The 18198-nt window shown below is 43.8% G+C and overlaps 2 protein-coding genes across 5 annotated transcripts in view; one reads left to right on the plus strand and one right to left on the minus strand.

The window, feature by feature from the left end:
• igbp1 (immunoglobulin (CD79A) binding protein 1) overlaps nucleotides 1-12300 on the plus strand; it is a 35895-nt gene extending 23595 nt beyond the window's left edge. Inside the window, exon 6 of the mRNA XM_085999797.1 lies at nucleotides 11399-12300. Coding sequence (XP_085855923.1) covers nucleotides 11399-11538 — 140 coding nt within the window. The 3' untranslated portion in view covers nucleotides 11539-12300. The remainder of the gene's footprint in view (nucleotides 1-11398) is intronic.
• The window catches only part of LOC147125237 (serpin H1-like), a 30939-nt gene continuing 22749 nt past the window's right edge, over nucleotides 10009-18198 (minus strand). For 3 of the 4 annotated variants that reach the window (XM_085999756.1, XM_085999765.1, XM_085999774.1), the window contains one exon: nucleotides 16735-17781. In XM_085999756.1, the coding sequence (XP_085855882.1) occupies nucleotides 17482-17781 (300 nt within the window). In that variant the 3' untranslated portion in view covers nucleotides 16735-17481. Of the gene's footprint in view, nucleotides 12474-16734; nucleotides 17782-18198 lie in introns of those variants that run through there. The other variant, XM_085999784.1, reaches the window with a different exon arrangement.

Genomic DNA, 18198 nt, shown 5'->3' on the forward strand with positions numbered 1-18198 from the left:
CCGCCAGTGTTATACAGCTTCTCTCCTCTCCCAGTAGGAATGGGAGTTTTTGGTTGTCATTCAGATTTCTGAAATCAGGGCATATTTGTGAGAATTTTTGGTAGAAATTCTCCCTGATGCCCTGATATTTTCCACAAGCTGTGAGGAAGTGCATCTCTGTCTCCACCACTCCCTGACTGCAGTGCGAGCATATCCTGTCCTCTCTTGGCAGCCTGGTCTGCCTGTGTCTGCCTTTTTCGATCGCTAGGCTATGTTCGCTAAGTCTGTACCTTGTCAAGGTTCTTCTCAGTTTGTTATCCTTTACCATGGTCAGGTAATCAGCTATGTTGTATTGTCTGTTTAGGGCCAAGCAGCAATTGAGTTTGCTTTGGGTTTTTGTTGTTTCTGCCCAATATGACAGATATTTTTCCTTTTGCTTAGCGACGATTGTGTTGGGTCGAATTCTTTGTGTTACCCTGTCACTGTCCTGGGGCTGGTTATTGTTAGTATTGTTAGTAGTTACTTCACTGAGTCCCAGGACTAGTTGACTGAGGGTATTCTTCTTTATGGTCAGCTCTTGGCATTTCAGGGCGTCGTAGTGATAGCATTGGGGATTGCTCATTTGTAGGTGATTCCAAAATTTGGTGGCTCTTTTTTGGATAGTGATTATTAATGGATATTGGCCTAGTTCCGCCCTGCATGCATTGTTTACTGTTTTCCTTTGAGTCCGGAGGATACTTTTACAGAATTCTGCATGTAGGATCTCAATTGGGTGTTTGTCCCATTTTGCAAATTCTTGTTGAGTTAGCGGTCCCCATACCTCACTGCCATAGAGTGCAATTGGTTCAATTACTGATTTGAAAATTTTGAGCCAAATGCTAATTGGGATTTCTATTTGGATTGATTTTTTGATGGCATAGAAAGCCCTTCTTGCTTTCTCTTTCAGTTCATTCACAGCCAGTTTGAAGTTTCCCGTAGAACTGATTTTTAAGCCCAAGTATGTGTAGTTAGTGGTTTGTTCAATTTTGGTTGTTCCTACTGTGAAATTTATTTTGGGTCCCTGATGTTTGGATCTTTGCTGGAACACAAGGACTTTGGTTTTTTGGGGATTTATTGTCAGGGCCCAAGTCTGGCAGTACGACTCCAGCAGGTCCAGGTTTTGCTGTAGCCCCTCTTTAGTAGGTGACAGCAGAACCAGGTCGTCTGCATAGAGGAGGAATTTAACCTTGGATTCATATAGGGTGAGGCCGGGTGCTGTAGATTGTTCAAGTAGTTTTGCCAATCCATTTATGTAAATATTAAAGAGTGTCGGTGAGATTGGCGAGCCCTGCGTCACCCCCCGCCCCTGTGGGAAGTATTTTGTTTGTTTGTCTCCAATTTTAACTGCACATTTGTTGTTTGTATACATTGATTTAATTACATCATATGTTTTCCCTCCTACCCCACTTTCGATAAGTTTCAGGAATAAACCGTCATGCCAGATGGAGTCGAAAGCCTTCTGGAAATCTACAAAGCATGCGTAGATTTTGCTTTTGTTATGGTGAACGTGTTTGTCAATTAGGGTCTGTAGGGTGGAGATATGATCGGATGTTCTATAGTTTGGCAGGAATCCAATTTGGCTTTTACTCAAGACATTGTGCTCCTCAAGGAAGTTTATAAGTCTTTTGTTTATGATGCTACAGAATACCTTCCCCAGGTTACTGTTTACACAAATGCCTCGATAGTTGTTTGGGTCGATTTTGTCCCCACTTTTGTATATGGGCGTTATGAGTCCTTTGTTCCAGATATCAGGGAAATAACCGACACTCAGAACCAAGTTGAAGAGTTTTAGGATAGCCAGTTTCATTTTGTTGTCTGTGTGTTTAATCATCTCGTTTAGTATGCCGTCTGTCCCGCAGGCTTTTCCTGGTCGCAGGTCCTTGAGTTTTTCAAGAAGTTCTTTTTCTGTTATTATGGCGTCCAGCGGGTTTTGGTTATCTTTTATGGCCATTTCTAGCTTTTCCAGTTTTTTGCATATTTGGTGTTGCTCTGGTCTTAGTGTGTTTTTCTGGTATAATTTTTCAAAGTGGTTTACCCATGTGTCCCCATTTTGAATGGCCAAATCGTCGTGTTGTTTTTTGTGTAGTGTTTTCAAGTTTTCCCAGAAACAATTGGAATCTATGGATTCCTCCATGGAGCTGAGTGTATTCTTAATATATTGCTCTTTTTTGGTTCTGAGTGTGTTTCTGTATTGTGTTAGTGTCTGACAATAAGTAAGGCGTAGTTCCTCGTTTTCTGGATGTCTGTGTTTTTGGTTTGATATTTTTCTAAGTTTTTTCCTCATGTTATGGCAATCTCGGTCAAACCATTTTTCATAGTTTTTTGTTTTGGGTTTGTTCTTGCGAGCTTTCAAGTTTGCATTTGTTGCCAAATTATCAAAAATATTGTTTAGTTTACTAACTGCCCGGTTTACGCCTTCTTTATTGTGAGTGTATATGTTATCCAGAAAGGTGTCTAAGAGAGCTTGAGTTGATGCATTGCTAATTGTTTTCTGGTATTTTTCCGTGTCGTTTTTGGCCCATCTGTACGATTTTTTGGTGTTGTACAGTTTACTGGGTTGTGTTTCTATGTTGTTTGTTTCTGTCTTTTTGAGGAACATAGTAATTTGACTGTGATCTGACAGTGTTGTTTGTGGTTTGACTGTGAATGCTCTGAAAGAGGATGGGTCTAAGTCTGTAATCATATAGTCTACTGTGCTGCAGCCAAGAGGTGAGCAATAGGTCGATCTTCCTAGGAGGTCTCCTATGAACCTACCATTGACAATGTACAGACCCAGGTTTCGACAGAGCTGTAGTAGCTGTTTTCCATTGGTATTTGACTGCTTGTCGCAGTTATGCCTGTATGGAAGGGAAGGGATGTCAGTGGTTATTCCCGAAAACGTAATTGTTTCCCTGATTATTGGTGAAGTCTGGTTCTTCGCCCGTTCTTGAATTGAGGTCCCCACAGATCAACACGTTCCCCTGGGCCTGGTATTGGATAATTTCCCCCTCCATGTTGGAGAAGGTGTCCTCTTTAAAGTACGGGGAATCGATTGGAGGGATATAAAGTGCGCAAATGTAAACATCTTGGGTGTTTGAGATAATCTCCCTCTCAAGTTTGAGCCACATATGGTTTTCGCCCTTTTTTATAAATTTGATGTAATTCTTAAGTTCTGTTTTAAACCAGATCAGTATGCCTCCGGAGTCTCTGCCTTGGGTTACACTTGGTAATTTATTGGAGGGGACCACTAGCTCAGTGTACCCTTGGGGACAGCCAGTGTGTCCTTTTCCTTTATACCAAGTTTCCTGTAAAATGATAATATCTAGGTCTTTAGTTTCATCTATGAACTCTGGGGTCCTACTTTTCACTTCTCGCAGTGAAGAGCGTAGACCTTGGATATTCCAGGTCGAAATATATAAGGATTTCATGTTAAGTTTGATCTTTTACTATGATAGGTTAAAGAGTGGTACGTGTTTGTCGTGTCTAAGTGTGGGAAAAAAAAGATCACATCAGTTGTCTACAAAAGTTAATACAATTTGGTTACAGTTCTTTCTATTAATTAGTCCTTGATCCATAAGGCGGAAGTAGATGCTGCTGCACATCTGCTTATTGTCTCTTAATGGATTGTTTCTGTCTGAGGTATTGCGTACGTCCTGTGCATCTCTCCCTCTGTCTGGCTGGGAGCAGTCCTATTCCCCTGTGGGACAGGAGTGGTGCAGGTCTGATGTTGTTTTGCATGGGGATCCTCTCTGGTCTCGGTTGGTGTGTTGGTGGTCCTTGTAGTGTTCCTGATATGTACCCCGCTGATCTCTGGTGGTCGGGGGGGGGTCCTCTTGGAGTCTGGGTATGGACCCGGTTAAAAGCGACGTCCTTCAGGGCTTTAGCAAAGATCGATATTCTTTGCCTTTGGATGTGGACGTGGTCGTAAAGACATTCCTCATCGAGGGTGGGGTGTTGGGCCAGGTGTACGTTGTGGTTTGATTCGCAGTCTCTTGCTATGCTGGCATTTATCTCATGAATTGTGTTGTTGTTGAAGTCTGTTCTCGGCAATATTGTGGAAACAGTGATTCTAGTGTTTGGAAATGTACTGCTTGCTTTCCTAATCATTGCTCTGAGTGATGTTGCTACTTCTTTCTGTTGGGTCTTTAGGTCATTTGTGCCCGTGTATATTATTATGTGTTGGGGGGAGCCTAATCTGGCTTTGGTCAGCCATCCCATGGCTCTGTTTGTTGTTGGGCACCAGATCTTTTCTACTTTACTTCTAGGGAATAGCTTTTTCTCCCATAGAAATTTCCCATTTGAGTCTATGAGTATTACGACGTCAGCCTTGTTTGTGTTTACTGTCTGGTGGCTTTCGCTTGGACTCATAGTGTGTGTGCTGGGCTGGGGTGTCTGGTGTGTGCGTACCTCTTGTGAGCGGCCCGCTTGTGGTTCCACGGTGGTGGGGGAAGATTGCGAATCAGTATGCTGGTCGGTCTGTGTGGCACCCCTTGTATTGTGTGTCTGTTGCTTTTGTTCCGTGTGGGAGTGCAGCCGTTCCGTCCGGCTCTGTCTTGTCTTATCTCTAGCCTCTGGTTGCTGGTCTAATGGTGTTATCTCTCCTCTATGGCTCTCTTCTTTTTCCTGCAGCTCTTTCACCTGATTCCTAAGTAGATTCACCTGGTTCTCAAGTAGCTTCAGCTCTCTCTTGTGTCTCTCCCTCTCCTGATTTTGATAGTCATTCATTTTGAGGAAGTCCTCTCTAAGTTTAACCATCTCGATCTCTAATTGATTAAATTTATCTTTTGGTTGTATCTGGCTGTGTGATCCCGGGGTATGTGTCTGGTCGGCCCTGGAAGGCTCACTCACTTCCTGGCTAGGCTGGTCGGCCCTGGAGGGCTCACTCACTTCCTGGCTATGCTGCTCTTCTCTTGGTGAGCTGGGAATGGTAGGGGGACTATGTGTGGCTTCCTCCCTGGTAGTTATGCTGGGGTTTGTCAGTTGTATCGTGTGGCTGTGGTTCCCCGGGGTTAGTGTCTGGTTTGAACTGTGTGGCTCGTTCACCTCCTGACCAGGCAGATTTTCTCCTGGTAAGTTGTCAATGTTGGGGGGAGTGCGGGCCACTCTGGGGCTGTTCCTTCCCCCCTTAGTTAATTTTTTCAGTGTCCTGAAGGCTGTTGCAAATTTGTCGAGGTTGCCTTGCACTAATATTGTTCCGGTATTGTACGCGTTGACCGTCGTAGTTGAACTGTCTCCTGGTGTGTTAATTTTCATTATGGACCCATTTGCGGTATTTTCTAGCTTAACATTGGTATAGTGTGATTTTATTGCTGTGATCCAAGCCACTGGCTGATCTGAGTAGAAAATGAGGTTACTTTTTGTCCCATTGTTGTAACAGTCAGCAAAAAGTGTTTCTGGTTTTTCTCTCATCTGCTCATGCTTGATCGCTTTTATAGCTTTTTTTGCGGTGTTGGGGGGAATCTGGAAGCGGGGCTGTTGTGGATCTTCTGATTCGCTCATTTTTGGTAAAGTATTGTTGATCTTAGAATAAGCTTTTCTGGGGCCCCGGGTTTGGTGTTTCCCTCTCCCTGTTCGCGAACTTTCCCGGTCCCCCTCTCCGACCCCGTGGTCCCTGGGCCTCGGCTTCTGGGTTCACCCTTCTCAGGTCTGGGTCTGTGAGCCGCTGTTTCCCGGTGCCTTCGGGCTGTTCCCCTCCCCCTCAGAGGTCTCTGTGCCTCTGTCTCAGCCTGGCTCCTCGGGCCTTTCCCTGGCTTCAGTCTCCCTCCCTGGGCCCTGTACTCACAGTCTTGGTTTGCTTCTGGAAGCCTTCTGGTTGCTCCCCTTCGCCTCAGAGGTCTCTGGGCCTGGCTCCTCGGGCCTTTCCCGGGCTTTCTATCCCAGCCGCCGCTCGGGCTGTGCCTCGTTCGCCGTTCGGGTGCTGGACTGCGGTCGTCGCTCGGGTGCTGGACTGCGGCCGTCGCTCGGGTGCTGGACTGCGGCCGCCGATCGGGCCGTGTCTCGTTCGCCGCTCGGGCTCCCCGAGTCACCTCGTTCCGGCTGCCGCTGCGTCTCCGTGCGGCCTCCCCGATTCGCCTCGTTTCCCGAAGCGGCCTCCCCGAGTCTCCTCGCTCCGGCAGCCGCTGCGTCTCCGTGCGGCCTTCGCGCCTCGGTTCCCGATGCGGCCGAGTCACCTCGCTTCTGCTGCTGCTGTGGCCCCGTGCGGCCGCTGTTCTTTGGTTTGTATATTTTTTTTTTCCCTTATTTCTTTTTTTTCTTTGGCTTTTTTTTTCTAATTTCCTCTGGGTTTTTTTCCTTTGGTGGTCTTTTCCTTCCTTACTTAATCTAGACTAAACTAAACTTAAACTTAACTAAACAAACTAAACTAACTTAACTAGAACTAAATTTAACTTTAAAACCTTTTAAAACTTGAAATGAACCTTTTTTTCCCCCACTTTAAACACTAAAAATTCAGCAGCCCATCTTCAGCGTGTGTATTCACTCTGTCTGGCTCTCTCTCCCCCTCTCTCTCCTTCCCCCCTTCTCCTTCCCCCCCCCCCCCCTCCCCTTCACAATTCACAATTCAAATCGCTTTATTGGCATGATAAGTTACATCTTATGTTGCCAAAGCATCAAAATACATTTATGGTTGAGCACATAAACGCAGTTCTATTCATACAGTGTATAAACAGGTATATCCCTGAGTGTATAAATATACATTCGCATTGTTTATATATATTCTTTTCTTAGTTTACTGGTTGTCCCTCTGTTCATGGCAAGCTGTAACATAGTGTGCCGCCCGTGTTACACATCTTCTCTCCTCTCCCAGTAGGAATGGGAGTTTTTGGTTGTCATTCAGATTTCTGAATTCAGGGCATATTTGTGAGAATTTTTGGTAGAAATTCTCCCTGATGCCCTGATATTTTCCACAGGCTGTGAGGAAGTGCATCTCTGTCTCCACTACTCCCTGACTGCAGTGAGAGCATATCCTGTCTTCTCTTGGCAGCCTGTGTCTGCCTTTTTCGATCGCTAGGCTATGTTCGCTAAGTCTGTACCTTGTCAAGGTTCTTCTCAGTTTGTTATCCTTTACCATGATCAGGTAATCAGCTATGTTGTATTTTCTGTTTAGGGCCAAGCTCCTTCCCCCCCCTCCTCACCTTCCTTCCCCCTCTCTCTCCTTCCCCCTCTCTCTCCTTCCCCCCCTCTCTCCTTCCCCCCCCCTCTCCTTCCCCCCTTCTCCCCTTCCCCCCCCTCTCTCCTTCCCCCCCTCTCTCCTTCCCCCCCTCTCTCCTTCCCCCCCTCTCTCCTTCCCCCCCTCTCTCCTTCCCCCCTCTCTCCTTCCCCCCTCTCTCCTTCCCCCCCTCTCTCCTTCCCCCCCTCTCTCCTTCCCCCCCCTCTCTCCTTCCCCCCCTCTCTCCTTCCCCCTCTCTCCTTCCCCCTCTCTCCTTCCCCCCCCTCTCCTTCCCCCCCTCTCCTTCCCCCCCCTCTCTCCTTCCCCCCCTCTCTCCTTCCCCCCCTCTCTCCTTCCCCCCCTCTCTCCTTCCCCCCCTCTCTCCTTCCCCCCCTCTCTCCTTCCCCCCCTCTCTCCTTCCCCCCCTCTCTCCTTCCCCCTCTCTCTCCTTCCCCCTCTCTCTCCTTCCCCCTCTCTCTCTCCTTCCCCCTCTCTCTCCTTCCCCCTCTCTCTCCTTCCCCCTCTCTCTCTCCTTCCCCCTCTCTCTCCTTCCCCCTCTCTCTCCTTCCCCCTCTCTCTCCTTCCCCCTCTCTCTCCTTCCCCCTCTCTCTCCTTCCCCCTCTCTCTCTCCTTCCCCCTCCCTCTCTCCTTCCCCCTCCCTCTCTCCTTCCCCCTCCCTCTCTCCTTCCCCCTCTCTCTCCTTCCCCCTCTCTCTCCTTCCCCCTCTCTCTCCTTCCCCCTCTCTCTCCTTCCCCCTCTCTCTCCTTCCCCCTCTCTCTCCTTCCCCCTCTCTCTCCTTCCCCCTCTCTCCTTCCCCCTCTCTCTCCTTCCCCCTCTCTCTCTCCGTCCCCCTCTCTCTCCTTCCCCCCCCTCTCCTTCCCCCCCCTCTCCCCTCTCCTTCCCCTCTCCCCTCTCCTTCCCCCTCTCTCTCTCTCTCCTTCCCCCTCTCTCTCTCCGTCCCCCTCTCTCTCCTTCCCCCCCTCTCCTTCCCCCCCTCTCCCCTCTCCTTCCCCTCTCCCCTCTCCTTCCCCCTCTCTCTCTCCTTCCCCCCTCTCTCCTTCCCCCCTCTCTCCTTCCCCCCTCTCTCCTTCCCCCCTCTCTCCTTCCCCCCTCTCTCCTTCCCCCCTCTCTCCTTCCCCCCTCTCTCCTTCCCCCCCCCTCTCCTTCCCCCCCTCTCTCCTTCCCCCCCTCTCTCCTTCCCCCCCTCTCTCCTCCCCCCCCCTCTCTCCTTCTCCTTCCCTCTCTCTCTCTCCTTCCCCCTCTCTCTCTCCTTCCCCCTCTCTCTCTCTCCTTCCCCCTCTCTCTCTCTCCTTCCCCCTCTCTCTCCTTCCCCCTCTCTCCTTCCCCCTCTCTCCTTCCCCCTCTCTCCTTCCCCCTCTCTCCTTCCCCCTCTCTCCTTCCCCCTCTCTCCTTCCCCCTCTCTCCTTCCCCCTCTCTCCTTCCCCCTCTCTCCTTCCCCCTCTCTCCTTCCCCCTCTCTCCTTCCCCCTCTCTCCTTCCCCCTCTCTCTCTCCTTCCCTCTCTCTCCTTCCCTCTCTCTCCTTCCCCCTCTCTCCTTCCCCCTCTCTCTCTCCTTCCCCCTCTCTCTCTCCTTCCCCCTCTCTCTCTCCTTCCCCCTCTCTCTCTCCTTCCCCCTCTCTCTCTCCTTCCCCCTCTCTCTCCTTCCCTCTCTCTCTCTCCTTCCCCCCCCCCTCTCTCTCTCTCTCCTTCCCCCCCTCTCTCTCTCCTTCCCCCCCTCCTCTCTCTCCTTCCCCCTCCATTAACAAAAAACAAAGTTGAAGAACCACCTCCTGGGTGCTTCGGAAGAGTTCTTCAATCCCAACAGTTTCATAAACATGGCAGAGGTTTCTTCATTTCCCTCGGCAACGCCGGGTACTCCAGCTAGTTACTTTATAAATCACTGCTCGATTGCGCCAGGTCATAGCAGATTTTGCGTTTGGCAATATGCAAATTAGTTTACGCGGAAACATTTGCCGGAATCACTGCACCCAAAATGGAAACTCTACCCCCTAGTGTGCAATTCCTATCTCACATTTGCCAAATGCCAGTATAAAATAATACGGGTATTTTCCAAGTACATAAATTAACCAGCGACAGGATGTCTGCAACAGCTTATTTGTCCGCTCTATAACCCTGCTGTTTACATAACATCTAATAGACTTTGTAGGCTTAAAGGGGGACACATCTACAGTTTAGCAGAAGTATAATATATTGTTTCAAATGGTAAAGTGTTTCTGTGACAAATAAGAAAGGATTGTCATGAGTGATGAAAAGATAGAAATAAAATAACATTTGTCACTTCTTTCTCACAAACTTGCATCTTTCTATAATATATTAAAAATCTTATGTCTATGCACACTTTCTGTCTTCATAACTTGACTTCTTTTGTCACATTTTTTGTTTGAATTTTTTCCCACTATAAATTCATATGTCCACATTACTAACATTACCTATATAAACTCATCACTGTGACTCCGATCTAGCCACTGGGTTCCCTCAAGTTGCTCAAAATACTTTCTGAAAAAAGTTTCATCTGCCCTTTTTTAAAATCCCAGTAGCTGAAATTTATAAAACAATTTAAAAATTACATATTTCACAATAACATTAAATATATCCATTGAATTATCTTGTGTATTTTAATGCCTTTTTTATTGTTTTTTACTTGAAGACCTCAGCCCCTCTCAAAAGCTTGAGGTCCAACCAGATATTTTCACCTCAACAGTTGATAGTTTCCATTTGTGTCTCTGCACACCGAGCATGTGCAGTTTTCAGAATTTGCTAGCCTGCAATTTGTGCAGCAGTGGCAGTTGAAGGGCAGAAGGGTTTGTTTGCTTTTTCCAAATGACTTTGAAAGAAACTGCTGACTGAATTCTTAAAACTTTTATTTCAGGCAAGTGATGAATTTACATTAATATATTAAAATTGCACTTTTCTGTCACCTGCTTCTCACATAAAAATGTAATACCATGTGGGAACAGTAATAGCTGTTGTGTTTGAGGCAGCATTGGGAACAGTAACGTATTATTGTGATTTCTTTGTTGATTGGCTAAAAAATCAATTTTCCAAGCAATCCATCGAATGTTCTTTCAAAGAGCCAGCACAGGCCCAGTGGGCTGAATGGCCTCCCTCTGTGCTGTAAGTTTCTATGATTACTTTTGATTATATATGTTCAATTAAAAATCTCTCCGGAGCTATTTTTGATGTCTAACAATTTTTTAATATAAAAACTTGGAAACTGCATAATCAATGAACTTTTTGTTTATGTAAAAGTTGTGTCTATTAAAGACTGTTTAAGTCAACATCCTCACTAATAGTGAGCTCCTAGCGCATGTCAGGTGTGTACATCAGGAAATTGCACACATCCAGCTCATGATTTTCTATCTTTTTTAACAAGGAGAAAATGTATGCTTTGGTGCTTTAGGGCAGGACCCTAAAGATAGGGAACAGCTGGCGATGGGGAAAGTAGTGATAGTGGTACCTGCCATTCAGGGAATGGGGCCTGATGGTTTGAAAGGAGTCAACAACAGTTTGGATGCTATTCTTTGGGGCCCCTCTCCCTCGTTAAAGGTGTTGGGCCCTGCTGTTCCCAGTACTGCCAGATTCTGGCAACGCTCCAAATGAATTCTGCTGGACATCAGGATCTCCCTCCTCGGACTTCCGCCCTCCCAATCCTAGATTCTGCTGAACCCTTTCAGTGCTCTCCAACTTCTAGACCACAGTCCCTGATCCTATACTGTGGCCAGTGTTCCTTAAGAACTTCCTCCTTGATGCCCCTAGATCCTAGGACTTACCCCAGTGTTCCTAGATTCTCCTTATCTAATATTCCTGGGACACCCTTGTCAGGGCTCCTAGACCCTGGGATTCCACCTCAAAATACTTCTCTTCAAATAATGCTATGGGATCTTTTGTATCTACTTTGAGCAGGCTGGCAGGGCCTTGGATTAAAATCTGATCCAACAGCACTCCCCCAGTACTGTACTGAAATGTTATCTTAGATTATATGCTCAAGTCCTGGAAGTGGCCACATGAATGTGGCAACTATTCTAATGTCCGCTCATAATTTGCCCATCATGTGCTCTTATAACAATCAGTAGTAGGAATAACTCAACCCAGATTAGGGATAAAGTTTTGAACTTTTCAGGTCTATACAGCTCAGAACCACAACTTGTGGTTCATTTACCTACAATGATGTTGGCCTGGTGGAGAGATCTAATTGGTAGATTTTAAATTGATCTTGGAAGCTTTCTCATTCTAGGTGATCAGGAAAGTCAAGATCAGGAAGCAGAGAATGATGATGAGGCTGACGACGAACAGGCCACGAGGATTGCACGTGAAAAGGATGACTGGAAGGACACACACAGACGAGGATATGGCAACAGGCAGAACATGGGTTAGCCTTTCTACTTGAGTTGCACTTCAATTATCACTGCTCACCTTGGAGCCTTTGAAAGTGCATTGAGAGTTGGAACCTGCACCAATACCAAGATGGATTTGTCAACTGTGCAGAGTACACCCCTCTCTGTCTGAGGACATCAATGGTTTCTGAGTTGTCAGCAATTGCATTGTTGGTGGTGCCTTTTTAAAATTACATATATATATTCAGTGACAGTATTGTGATGCTCAGCTGAAAGCAAAGTGAGGCACTTGTTGCTATATGCCATTTAAAACTTGCATTTTCTCAGCGTATGGTAATAAATGGAGGAATAGCATTGGGAGTGAGAAAAGGTGGTAACTACACAGATGTGTAGCTGCCACCTATTGATTAGCCTACAAAAGTAATTGCTTCAGTGGAGTTTTTCTGAGTTGCAATTATATATAATTACAGTAAAATTACTGAATTTACTATTAAGCAGCATCTGGCAAATCTCTTGTGTTTTTCCCCATTCTCCAATTCAAGAGTTCCAATTCCTTTGCCAACTTTCTTTCATGTTAGTTAACAAACTAAAGCTGCAACAGATGAATTCTTGAGCTGTACTTAATCTCTGAATTAACTAGTTTTTGTCACCTGAATTCATGTAACCTGTGTGAATGTATTCGATTTAGTATCTGTAGAAAATGTTTTTCTGCTCCTTCATAGTCCTTGGAAGTGACAGGGGGAAAAAATGTTCATGTTGTAAACCATAAGTTGTAAAATAAATAAAAAAAACCTTCAGTCTCTTTAACTGATTCCTTTCCCCACAGCAAAAAAAAAACTGCTCTTCTGAGAGGTAGGTTCATCAAATCATTATGTACCTCTGCTGGGCTAATCTAGAAGCTAAAAAGAAAACTTCAAATGCTGGTCGTGTGAAATAAACAGAAATGTTGGAAGTGGGCAGCAGGTCCGTCAGCACCTGAAAAAGAAAGACAAGTTAATGTTTGCGCTTATAGATCCTTCATTGGAACTGGTCAGTTCTAATAAAGGATCACATTTGCAACATTAATCTATCAGTAGTTGACCACTCTGTACATTTTTAGCATTTTCTGTTAGTACTCAAGGAAATGATTGGGGAGAGAATCATCAGTCTTGATTGTAGTTTTGGTCTGTGGTTCTGGATCGCAAACACATTGAAGAGATGGAGACCTGAGTTTAAGCTCTAGGCAAGTTATTCCATGAAATGAATATTTAAGGAGCTCCACAGAGAAAATTGGGGTGGGGGAAGAAAAAAAAGCTTGAAGGAAATCGAAGTGCTGGCAAATTCTGCTGTTGATCTGGAATGTTAACTTTTCAGTTATGGTGAAGATTTGTATAAATTGGCATTACTGCAGTAACTAAAAATCACACAAGATTGTAGAGGATTATTGCTTAAAAGTTCAATTCCATGATGGTCCAGTTCACTGGTATTTTCAACATGTCACATTCCTCCAGTTAATGTAAGCAACTCAAAGAATTTGTTTTTAAAGTAAGTGAAATGTTTTTGTTTAATGTGCTACATGATCTTTTACGGTATTACTCGTATGTAGTCTGAAATCTGGAACACAATTGCGATGTTTAGCTAATTTAGCCTGTCTCTTAGAGCTACTGCTCTAACCAGGTAAATTCACTCTTGCCCTTTAATCCTCCTGCACCTAACCATCCTGCTCCTTCCTTGTCCTCCCACCCCACCCCACCTTTCCTAAAGCCTTATCCTTATGCTGTTACCAGCTTTTCCTGACGCTGTGTACATAAAAAAATGAATGTTGGCCCCAAACCTTTTATGTCACTGTTGCCAGCCGTTCCTGGTTCTAATGAAAGATAGAAAGAGCATGCAAGGAAAAATTAGTGTGGCAAAGATCATAACGACAGCAACAGACACGGATTCAGTGGGGGAAAGATGAGGGAGACAGACATCAAAGGGACAGAGATCTTGACAGGAGAGAGATCAAGAAAGGGAGATGGAGATACAGACTTTGTACAAGAGACATCAGATAATGGAAAAAGGGATTGGCAGGGACATAGATGCAGAGAGACACATGTCAGCACCAACAATGAGAGACCATGGATAAAAAAAAGGGTGAGGATCAAATTGAATCTAAAGAAAAATGCATATTCAAAGTACAAGAGGTAAAACAAGACAATTAGGCAAAGAAGCAATACAAAATGAAAATATCAAGAATCTGAAAAGAAATAAAGTATTCCAGATGCACATAATGAGCAAGATAAACTCTCGGGAGCTACTGAAATGGCAGTGATAGGGAATAGGTACTTTACCTCAGTTTACACTGAAGAGGCGAACAAAGAACAAATGGCAATAGTAGAAGTCAAGAGGGGTATTACAACAGTTAAGATAGAAAAAAGAGATACAATACTAGACAAACTAAACTTAAGGCAGTCAAAGCTCGATCTAGATGGATTGCACCTGCGGATGCTCAAAGAAACTACAGATAGAGGCAGTAGCATCCCTAGATAAAATTTCAATGGAAAATGAAGTGTGTCAAGAGGACTAGCAGACAACAAATATAATTCCTATCTTTAAAAAGCCAGATAGAACTAATCTTGGAAACTATAGAGCACTTAACATCAGTGGTGGGGCAAATACTAAAAAAAATTCTAAGATGAAATAAAACACCCAGGTGGAGAATATAATTTTAAAAAGTCAACATAGATTTCTAAAAAGGTCTTGTTTAAGCAACCTTACTGAATCCTTTGAAGTAACAAAAGTAGAAAAGGGCAATGCAGGGGATGTGGTATCCATGGACTTTCAGAAGGCCTTTGATAAGGTTCTACATAAGGGACCAAAGGTCAGGGCATATGAAGTCAGGCACCAAGTAGTGGAATGGATTGAAAGCTGGCTACAAAACACAACGGGGTAGGTGTTAATGGAAGTTTCTCCGACTGGCAGAAACTGGGAAGTATCCTGCGGGGATGCTTGCTGTTTGCAATATTCATAAATGATTTGGACTCAGGAATTAGAGGTATGGTGTTGAAATTTGTGGATGATACCAAATTGAGAGATATGGCTGATAATATGGAAGACTGCACCAAAATACAGGAAGATATAAACAGACTTGCAGAGTGAGTGGATAAATGGCAAATTAAATTCAATAAAACAAAATGTGCCGTGGTTAATTTTGGTAGGAGTATTTATTCCTTGGACGTTAATAAACTACATGATGGCATAGCCCGGGGTATAACAATACCCTCTTCTGATCTTAACTGAATATTTGTGAGCAAGCACTTGGTGAGATGAGATACAATTTATTAAACTGCTTGATTTTATACCAAGTGAACATAGTGCAATTTTTGATCAGATCAACTTAATTGAATCCGCACTACTTGTCTTTGTATAAAGATATAAACTAATGAACATGCTACACTTCTCCACATCAGAGGATCATCTGGCTTGACTTAAAACAAAATGATTTCTGACTACCTCTTACATTATAACCTCTCAGCCTTTTGCTGCTTGACTCGCAGCTTTTCATTACAAACTTTTGCTTTTGCAGTCTTTTCAGTTTCAAACAAAACTGACTGTCAATGTGTGTATTATCTCTTGCTGTTCACAGCCAGAAAGGGAAGGCCTTCCAGATCTCTTACCAAGCACCCAGGGCCAGTGACTCTCCAATAGGTGAGAGCTATTTATCAACTGCTGAGACAAGCTAACAAATTCCTTATTATATTCAAACAATGAGGAAATAACATCAAAGCGCACACCATTTAAAATAACTTGTTTTTCCAAATTCTTTCTATGGAGAATGCCCAAAAGATTCCTTACCATGACACCCTCATTATTTTCAATATTTTTTTTAATTTCCAGGGTTGATGAGGGCAATGCAGTTGATGATGTGTACATGGACTTCCAAAAGGCGTTTATGATAAAGTGGCACATAATAGGCTTGCCAACAAAGTTGAAGCCCATGGAATAAAAGGGACAGTGGCAGCATAGATATGAAATTGGCTAAGTGACAGGAAAGAAAGTAGTGGTGAATGGTTGTTTTTCAGACTGGAGGAAGGTGTTCCCCAGGGGTCGGTACTAGGACCACTGCTTTTCTTGATATATATTAATGACTTGGACTTGGGTGTACAGCGCACAATTTCAAAATCTGCAATGACACAAAACTTGGAAGTATAGTGAACAGTGAGGAGGATAGTGATAGACTTCAAGCAGACATAGGCTGGTGGAATGGGCAGACAAATGGCAAATGAAATTTAATGCAGAAAAGTGCAAAGTGATGCATTTTGGTAGGAAGAACAAGAAGAGGCAATATAAACTAAAGGGTACATGTTGAAGGTGGCAGGACAGGTTAAGAAAGCAGTTTAAAAAGCATATGAGATCCTGGGCTTCATAAATAGATGCATAGAGTACAAAAGCAAGGAGGTTATAATAAACCTTTATAAAACACTGGTTAGGCTTCAACTGGAATATTGGGTCCAATTCTGGGCATCACACTTTAGGAAGGATGTAAAGGCCTTAGAGAGGGTGCAGAAAAGATTTAAGAGAATGATTCTAGGAATGAGGTACTTCAGTTACATTGATACACTAGAGAAGCTCGGGTTGTTCTCCTTAGAGCAGAGAAGGTTGAAAGGAGATTTGATAGAGGTGTTCAAAATCATGAAGGGTCTAGACAAAGTAGATAGAAACTGTTCCCATTGGCAGAAGGATCAAGAACCAGAGGACACAGATTTAAGGTGATTAGCAGAAGAGCCAAAGGCGACATGAGGGAAAAACCTTTTTACGCAGCGAGTGGTTAGGATCTGCAATGCACTGCCTGAAAGGGTGGTGGAGGCAGATTCAATCGAGGCTTTCAAAAGGGAATTGGATAAGTACCTGAAGGAAAAAAATTGCAGGGCTACCGGGAAAGGGCGGGGGAGTGGGACTAGCTGAAGTGCTCTTGCAGAGAGCCGGCACGGGCGTGACAGGCCAAATGGCCTCCTTCTGTGCTGTAACCATTCTATGATTCAAGTCTATCCAGACCATGCATTGTTCCTGGAATAAAACTGCCACTCCATCTTTGTACAGTAATGGCACTATCCTTTAAACATTGCCCTATCTGGGGAGGTGCAGTGGCTGATGGGACATTTTATACATGGGTTACAAATTGTTTTTTTTTAAGATTTTGGAAAGTTACAGTAATTTTACCTTACACCCAGGTATTTACAGTATGTATTTGATTTCTCAGAAACGAGACCAGCAATAATTTTTGGTTCCTTTTATTAAGAGCAGTAGAAATGAGAAAAGGTTATTCAGATGATCCAACTCACCAAAAAGAATAAAAAAATAGATGTAACACTGTCGGCAGAAAAATTGTACTCACTTGCAAACAACCTATGTTGCATAGAAAGACGATATTTGTTCCACTGTGGTGACATTAACAACCTCACTTTCTAAACATATACTCATGCACAAATAGGTAGTATCTGTTGTTGTAGATCAGTATGATTAAAAAATATTTATTGGTTCATTTACATGAAGTGAAGACATGAACCATTCAGATTATAAATTCTTAGTCTCTTGATCTTATGAAATGTAATATTTAGGGATCTACAGGGAGTTAAAACTAAAAAGACGATAGAAATAGAGAATAGAATTGTGTGTGCAATGATTGATCCAGTGATATAAGAGGTTTATGGTATATAGTTAGAAGTCACTAAATTCCTTAAACTCTGGTGCCACTAGCTATGTAGTAGTCTTGGTTTTAAATAATCAGCCATATTTTTAGTGAACCAAAATGCATTCTATTGGACATTTCATGAGTTTCCCACCTAATGACAGTGATTAGAATTTATCACAAGCAACTGCTCTTTTTCTCCCCAGAGAAGTTCAACACTGTGGAGCCACAGTAACAAGAATAATAATTACCCCACCGCCAGTGCACAAGTAATCTGAATGTGAAGTCATTAATATACATACAGAACATTACTGCACTTTGTAAAATTCAAGTTTATAATTCATCGTGGTTATTGCCTTTTGGTTTGACTAACTTTCCAATAAGGAGTATAGAGTTGGTTTTGTTATCTCGAACCAGGAAGATGTAGGGGTGATTTGCATAGAACAGCTTGGCTGATTTCAGTTCCTCAAGAGAATGCAAGCTCATGTCATAAGGGTTTCCTTCAGTGTTCCATTCAATAGCAGTAGCATGGAGCATGTTGGACAAGTGTAGGTCCTTCTTACCCGTGATACCGGAGAAATCAGCTTTGTTCTTATCTACAGCTTCAGTCAGGCCCAGTTCCTGCAGATGGTTCTAAAAGACGATAAAAGAATTTCAAAGAATGAAAACTACCACAACAAAAGCAAAAGCAAGTTACATTCTAAATATATTCCAACGGTCTGTCACTAGAAAACAAGATGAAAAACATTTATTGAACAGTGTCTTATTCGTAACGCTTTCTTTAGACCTTCACCTTATACCACTACAAGCATTAAGAGTCAACCATGGAGTCATGTGTAACTAGGCTGGGTGTAGGGGGCAGATTCCCTTTGCTGAAGGACATTAGTGAACCAGGTGGGTTTTCACAATCCAACAGCTTTCAGTGTTTATTTTTCAGATGGTAGACCATAAAATTACCCGATTTCTTGAATTCGATTTCACAATTTGCAACGGTAGGATTTGAACTCACCGCTGCTAGGTTGCTAACTCAGTACCATAACAACGACACAA

The sequence above is a fragment of the Somniosus microcephalus genome, chromosome 1 (genome assembly GCF_052327205.1).
Source record: "Somniosus microcephalus isolate GS21.2 chromosome 1, FLI_Smic_1.0, whole genome shotgun sequence".
In the NCBI taxonomy this organism is placed as follows: Eukaryota; Metazoa; Chordata; class Chondrichthyes; order Squaliformes; family Somniosidae; genus Somniosus; species Somniosus microcephalus.